This window comes from Haliotis cracherodii, unplaced genomic scaffold (genome assembly GCF_022045235.1).
Source record: "Haliotis cracherodii isolate W230 unplaced genomic scaffold, xgHalCrac1.p SCAF_14, whole genome shotgun sequence".
Taxonomy (NCBI): domain Eukaryota; kingdom Metazoa; phylum Mollusca; class Gastropoda; order Lepetellida; family Haliotidae; genus Haliotis; species Haliotis cracherodii.
This window is the reverse complement of record NW_027266269.1, coordinates 14,689,568-14,697,085: the sequence shown is the minus strand read 5'-3', so window position 1 is coordinate 14,697,085 and position 7,518 is coordinate 14,689,568. Positions and strand designations below refer to the sequence as shown.

General features: G+C 39.9%; 1 protein-coding gene across 1 annotated transcript; it reads left to right on the top strand.

The window, feature by feature from the left end:
• Positions 1–256: 256 nt before the first annotated feature.
• LOC139460242 (uncharacterized) lies at positions 257–2,775 on the top strand. The gene is made up of 2 exons (XM_071241751.1): positions 257–327; positions 1,452–2,775. Exons 1-2 carry the CDS (start codon positions 257–259, stop codon positions 2,773–2,775), a joined length of 1,395 nt encoding a protein of 464 aa, XP_071097852.1.
• The last annotated feature ends 4,743 nt before the right edge of the window (positions 2,776–7,518 follow it).

Below are 7,518 nucleotides of genomic sequence, written 5' to 3'. Positions count from 1 at the left end.
ACAATTAGAACAAGATGTCCGGGTCTGTTGATGTTGAACAAACAGTTCAAGATGTCCGGGTCTGGTGATGTTGAACAAACAAACAGTACAATATGTCCGTGTCTGTTGATGTTGAACAAACAGTACAAAATGTCCGTGTCTGTTGATGTTGAACAAGCAGAACAATATGTCCGGGTCTAGTAATGTTGAACAAACAGAACAAGATGTCCAGGTCTGGTGATGTTGAACAAACAGAACAAGATGTCCGGGTCTAGTAATGTTGAACAAACAGAACAAGATGTCCGGGTCTGTCGATGTTGAAGAAACAGTTCAAGATGTCCGGGTCTGGTGATGTTGAACAAACAAACAGAAACATATGTCCGTGTCTGTTGATGTTGAACAAATAGTACAAGATGTCCGGGTCTGTTGATGTTGAACAAACAGTACAAGATGTCCGGGTCTGGTGATGTTGAACAAACAAACAGTACAATATGTCCGGTTGTGTCATTTTGAAGAAACAGTTCAAGATGTCCGGGTCTGGTGATGTTGAACAAACAAACAGAAAAATATGTCCGTGTCTGTTGATGTTGAACAAATAGTACAAGATGTCCGGGTCTGTTGATGTTGAACAAACAGTACAAGATGTCCGGGTCTGGTGATGTTGAACAAACAAACAGTACAATATGTCCGGTTGTGTCATTTTGAAGAGACAGTTCAAGATGTCCGGGTCTGGTGATGGTGAACAAACAAACAGAAAAATATGTCCGTGTCTGTTGATGTTGAACAAACAGTACAAGATGACCGGGTCTGGTGATGTTGAACAAACAGTACAAGATGTCCGGGTCTGGTGATGTTGAACAAACAAACAGTACAATATGTCCGGTTGTGTCATGTTGAAGAAACAGTTCAAGATGTCCGGGTCTGGTGATGTTGAACAAAGAGTACAATATGTCCGGGTCTGGTGATGTTGAACAAACAAACAGTACAAGATGTCCGGGTTAAATGACCCCCAGGCGGTTTTCAAATGTTATTCCTATAGTTATTATGTTTTTGTTTTAGCTGACATATGCTAATAATTTGTTTGCACTTACTTCAACAAAGAATAATGAAAGCCTGTTGATAGGTGGTCATTTTTTAGTCTTTCACAAATGGTACACGGCCACATTTGAAACTTTTGCTCTAATTTGCATTCTTCGCAATTTCACAATTCTCAGCAGGCCTACAATCGAGAAGGGATAACTACGTTGATAATGAAGTCACCGTTTCTCCCATTCCTTCACTTTTGATGAAATAACCTTTAATTACTCCCATTTTCCCAGAGGAAATTAGGAATTATAATGCATAATTTCTTCCTGCAGAAGGCGCAGGAATGATGATCCTGCTTGGAACTGCTAATGGTATTGGTGGCTGACATGGACATAGTATAGTACATATGTGGAATATTTTATAGAAGTGTTGTAGTGTCCTGTCAGCCACACTAACAACCAGAGTCCTGTCAGCCACATTGACAACCAGACTCCTGCCAGCCACATTGATAGCAAGAGTCCTACAAGCCACACTGACAACAAGAGTCCTGTCAGCCACACTGAAAACCAGAGTCCTGTCAGCCACATTGACAACCAGAGTACTGTCAGCCACACTGACGACCAGAGTCCTGTCAGCCACATTGACAACCAGAGTACTGTCAGCCACACTGACGACCAGAGTCCTGTCAGCCACATTGACAACCAGAGTCCTGTCAGTCACACTGACAACCAGAGTCCTGCCAGCCACATTGACAACCAGAGTCCTGTCAGCCACACTGACAACCAGAGTCCTGTCAGCCACATTGACAACAAGAGTACTGTCAGCCAAACTGACAACCAGAGTCCTGTCAGCCACATTGACAACCAGAGTACTGTCAGCGACACTGACGACCAGAGTCCTGTCAGTCACACTGACAACCAGAGTCCTGCCAGCCACATTGAAAACCAGAGTCCTGTCAGTCACACTGACAACCAGAGTCCTGTCAGCCACACTGACAACCAGAGTCCTGCCAGCCACACTGACAACCAGAGTCCTGCCAGCCACATTGACAACAAGAGTACTGTCAGCCACACTGACAGCCAGAGTCCTGTCAGTCACACTGACAACCAGAGTCCTGTCAGCCACACTGACAACCAGAGTCCTGCCAACCACACTGACAACCAGAGTCCTGCCAGCCACATTGACAACAAGAGTACTGTCAGCCACACTGACAGCCAGAGTCCTGTCAGCCACACTGACAACAAGAGTCCTGTCAGCCACACTGACAACCAGAGTCCTGCCAGCCACATTGACAACAAGAGTACTGTCAGCCATACTGACAGCCAGAGTCCTGTCAGCCACATTGACAACAAGAGTCCTGTCAGCCACACTGACAACCAGAGTCCTGCCAGCCACTTTGACAACAAGAGTACTGTCAGCCACACTGACGACCAGAGTCCTGTCAGCCACACTGACAGCCAGAGTCCTGTCAGCCACACTGACGACCAGAGTCCTGTCAGCCACATTGACAACCAGAGTCCTGTCAGCCACACTTTCAGCCAGAGTCCTGTCAGCAACACTGACAACCAGAATCCTGTCAGCCACATTGACAACAAGAGTCCTGTCAGCCACATTGACAACCAGAGTCCTGTCAGTCACACTGACAACCAGAGTCCTGCCAGCCACACTGACAACCAGAGTCCTGTCAGCTACATTGACAACCAGAGTCCTGTCAGCCACACTGACGACCAGAGTCCTGCCAGCCACACTGACAACCAGAGTCCTAGATAAACGTAGATCTATTCCACAAGTGTTACTAGTGTCATTCGGCTTGACCGAAGGTGTCCAGAGTACACATGATCAGTCATTGTATCACAGTTACTTGACAATACTTTACTACTTATCACTATGTTAAATATGTGTTCCGCTGTAACAATGGGTGTAGGGAGGCTGTGTAGCTCCAGACAGTACGTGTCTGTACAACCCTCCCTTCTACGAGTCTCAACCATTTGTCAGATAGCTTAAATCACATATTCCACGGTTGAGTTCTCCAAGTATTCAATGCTTGTCACACTCGTGTTAAAAATTGACTAGTCCCGATCATACCCTAATTGACAGACACTTCATGAGAATATTAAACTTATAATCAACAAATGAAATGATTTTCATTGTATTTCGCAGGTTTTACTTGAACAAGGTGTTATGTAGTACGACATCAAGGTGTAATGTTGTACTACAACAATGTGTAATGTTGTACTAAATCAAGGTGTAATGTTGTACAACACCAAGGTGTAATGTGGTACATCAACAATGTGTAACGGAGTTCAACAACAAGGTGTTATGTAGTTCTACAACAAGGTGTAATGTTGTACTACAACAAGATGTAATGTTGTACTACATCAAGGTGTAATGTAGTACTACATCAAGGTGTAATGTTGTACTACAACAAGGAGTAATGTTGTACTACAACAAGGTGTAATGTTATACTACATCAAGGTGTAATGTAGTACCACATCAAGGTGTAATGTAGTATTGAATCAAGGTGTAATGTTGTACTACATCAAGGTGTAATGTTGTACTACAACAAGGTGTAATGTTGTACTACATCAAGGTGTAATGTAGTACTACATCAAGGTGTAATGTAATAATACATCAAGGTGTAATGTAGTAATGAAACAAGGTGTACTGTAGTACAACAACAATGTGTAATGTAGTACTACATCAAGGTGTAATGTAATACTACAACAAGGTGTAATGTAGTACTTCATCAAGGTGTAATGTAGTACAACATCAAGGTGTAATGTAGCACAACATCAAGGTGTAATGTAGCACAACATCAAGGTGTAACATGGTACAACAACAAGGTGTAACGTAGTTCAACAACAAGGTGTATTGTAGTACTACATCAAGGTGTAATGTAATACTACAACAAAGTGTAATGTATTACTACAACAAAGTGTAATGTAGAACTACATCAAGGTGTAATGTGGTACAACAACAATGTGTAATGTAGTACATTAAGGTGTTATGTTGTACTACAACAAGGTGTAATGTTGTACTACATCAAGGTGTAATGTAGTACTACATCAAGGTGTAATGTAATAATACATCAAGGTGTAATGTAGTAATGAAACAAGGTGTACTGTAGTACAACAACAATGTGTAATGTAGTACTACATCAAGGTGTAATGTAATACTACAACAAAGTGTAATGTATTACTACAACAAAGTGTAATGTAGAACTACATTAAGGTGTAATGTGGTACTACATTAAGGTGTAATGTGGTACTACAACAAGGTGTAATGTGGTACTACATCAAGGTGTACTGTGGTACTACAACAGGGTGTAATGTGGTACTGCAACAAGGTGTAATGTGGTACTACATCAAGGTGTAATGTGGTACTACAACAAGGTGTAATGTAGTACTACAACAAGGTGTAATGTGGTACTACAACAAGGTGTAATGTGGTACTACATTAAGGTGTACTGTGGTACTACAACAAGGTGTAATGTGGTACTACAACAAGGTGTAATGTGGTACTACAACAAGGTGTAATGTAGTACTACAACAAGGTGTACTGTGGTACTACAACAAGGTGTAATGTAGTACTACAACAAGGTGTAATGTTGTACTAAATGAAGGTGTAATGTTGCACTACATCAAGGTTTAATGTAGAACTACAACAAGGTGTAATGTAGTACTACATTAGGGTGTAATGCTGTACTACAACAAGGTGTAATGTTGTACTACATTAGGGTGTAATGTTGTACTAAAACAAGGTGTAATGTGGTACAACACCAAGGTGTAATGTGGTACATCAACAATGTGTAACGGAGTTCAACAACAAGGTGTTATGTAGTTCTACAACATGGTGTAACGTAGTTCAACAACAATGTGTAATGTTGTACTACAACAAGGTGTAATATAGTACAACATCAAGGTGTAATGTAGTACTACATAAAGGTGTAATGTAGTACTACATCAAGGTGTAATGTAGTTCAACTTCAAGGTGTAATGTAGTACAGTAACAAGGTGTAATATAGTACTAAATCAAGGTGTAATGTGGTACTAAATGAAGGTGTAATGTTGTACTACATCAAGGTTTAATGTAGAACTACAACAAGGTGTAATGTAGTACAACATCAAGGTGTAATGTTGTAGTAGATCAAGGTTTAATGTAGAACTACAACAAAGTGTAATGTATTACTACAACAAAGTGTAATGTAGTACTACATCAAGGTGTAATGTTGTACTACATCAAGGTGTTATGTTGTTCTACATCAAGATGTAATGTTGTACTACATCAAGGTGCAATGTCGTACTACATGAAGGTGCAATGTGGTACTACAACAATGTGCAATGTTGTACTACATCAAGGTGTAATGTTGTACTACATCAAGGTGTAATGTTGTACTACAACAAGATGTAATGTAGTACTACATCAAGGTGTAATGTTGTACTAAATGAAGGTGTAATGTTGTACTACATCAAGGTTTTATGTAGAACTTTAACAAGGTGTAATGTAGTACTACATCAAGGTGTAATGTTGTACTATATCAAGGTGTAATGTGGTACTACAACAAGGTGTAATGCTGTACTACATCAAGGTGTAATGTTGTACTACAACAAGGTGTAATGTTGTACTACATCAAGGTGTAATGAAGTACATTAAGGTGTAATGTTGTTCTACATCAAGGTGTAATGTTGTACTACATCAAGGTGTAATGTTGTACTACAACAAGGTGTAATGTTGTACTACATCAAGGTGTAATGTTGTACTACAACAAGTTGTAATGTAGTACTAAATCAAGGTGCAACGTAGTTCAACGTCAAGATGTAATGTATTACCACATCATGGTGTAATTTAGTACAACATTAAGGTGTAATGTGGTACTACAACAAAGTGTAATGTAGTACTACATTAAGGTGCAATGTGACACTACAACAAGGTGTAATTTGGTACAACATCAAGGTGTAATGTAGTACTTCATTAAGGCGTAATGTTGTACTACAACAAGGTGTAATGTTATACTACATCAAGGTGTAATGTAGTACCACATCAAGGTGTAATGTAGTACTAAATCAAGGTGTAATGTTGTACTACATGAAGGTTTTAATGTAGTACTACAACAAAGTGTAATGTTGTACTACATCAAGGTGTAATGTAGTACAACATCAAGGTGTAATGTAGTACTACAACAAAGTGTAATGTAGTTTAACATCAAGGTGTAATGTAGTACAACAACAAGGTGTAATGTAGTACAACAACAAGGTGTAATGTAGTACAACATCAAGGTGTAATGTAGTACTACAACAAAGTGTAATGTAGTTTAACATCAAGGTGTAATGTAGTACTACATCAAGGTGTAATGTAGTACAACATCAAGGGGTAATGTAGTACACTATTCACTTTGGTGTGCCCTTTCGTATCGAGTATAATTATAATCTTTCTGCAATCCTGCCATGTAACAGTCGGTAGTAACTTATTATGTAAGCAAAGTGTCCTTACGGTATATTTCATCCTCCATTACTTGATTTACACACAATTTAACACAACGATTTGCATTTTTTTGAAAATAAAACATACTGAACTTAGATATGAATAATATCGCCATTTTGACGAACGAACATAGGTTTGTCACGTCTCACCAGGGTCTGATAATTGCCGTTTGTTTTAACACTAGCTAGTTTGGGGGCATTTCGCTCTCTGCGTACCCATTCAACCGGCATCCATTCTGTCGCCAGTACTCGACCTACTCTACCTCAATCTAGCAATAAACCCACTTACCGAAGGAGCCATGTGCATTAACGCGCATCTTACATACGACTGGCCCCACCCACGCCACTCGCTGTCGAACAATTTATCAGATCGAACAGAGAAATCTAAAGTTAGGTTTAACTCTTTCGGCGACCCCCATTACCTCGTGAACGAAACATTTCACTACCACCTACTCTCCACCCTTGGTTCTCAGCCTTCGATAGCAGCCCGATCTAACAGGTACATATGCACACAGCCTTACCGTAAGCTGATTTATAACTACTCTATTGCCACTATAGAATACTCATGAGAGGGATTGTGATAAAAACACATTGATGCTATTTTGAGAAAGTGTAACCATGCTCTAGCCGTATTTACCCAGTAACCTTGACCTCATGACATCAGACATGATACTATTAGCTGTCATCATTCGCACAAACTCTCATTTATTTAAGTTATCGGAAAAGAAGCTTTTTCAACATTTATACATTCACTATTTTTAAATTGTATAATGAAAATGTAAATAATTATTTTCAAAGTCTTGTATTGATACTGTTTGGATGTTCCTGTATAGGACACCAACAGCGCTTGTTACCCAGTCAAGTGGTAATGCTGTTTTGTTGTCTCTGCACAGATCACCAACAGAGCATGTTTCCCAGTTTAGTGTTGATGGTGTTAGGTTGTCTGTATAGGCCACCTACAGTGTCTGTTTCCCAGTTTAGTGTTGCTGGTGTTAGGTTGTCTGTATAGGCCACCTACAGTGTCTGTTTCCCA

Coding starts and splice junctions, on each gene's coding strand:
- LOC139460242 (XM_071241751.1), top strand. CDS start 257: ATGTTGAACAAACAGAACAAGATGTCCGGGTCTGTCGATGTTGAAGAA. Junction 328..1,451: donor GTTCAAGATGTCCGGGTCTG/GTGATGTTGAAC, acceptor GTGTCCTGTCAG/CCACACTAACAACCAGAGTC.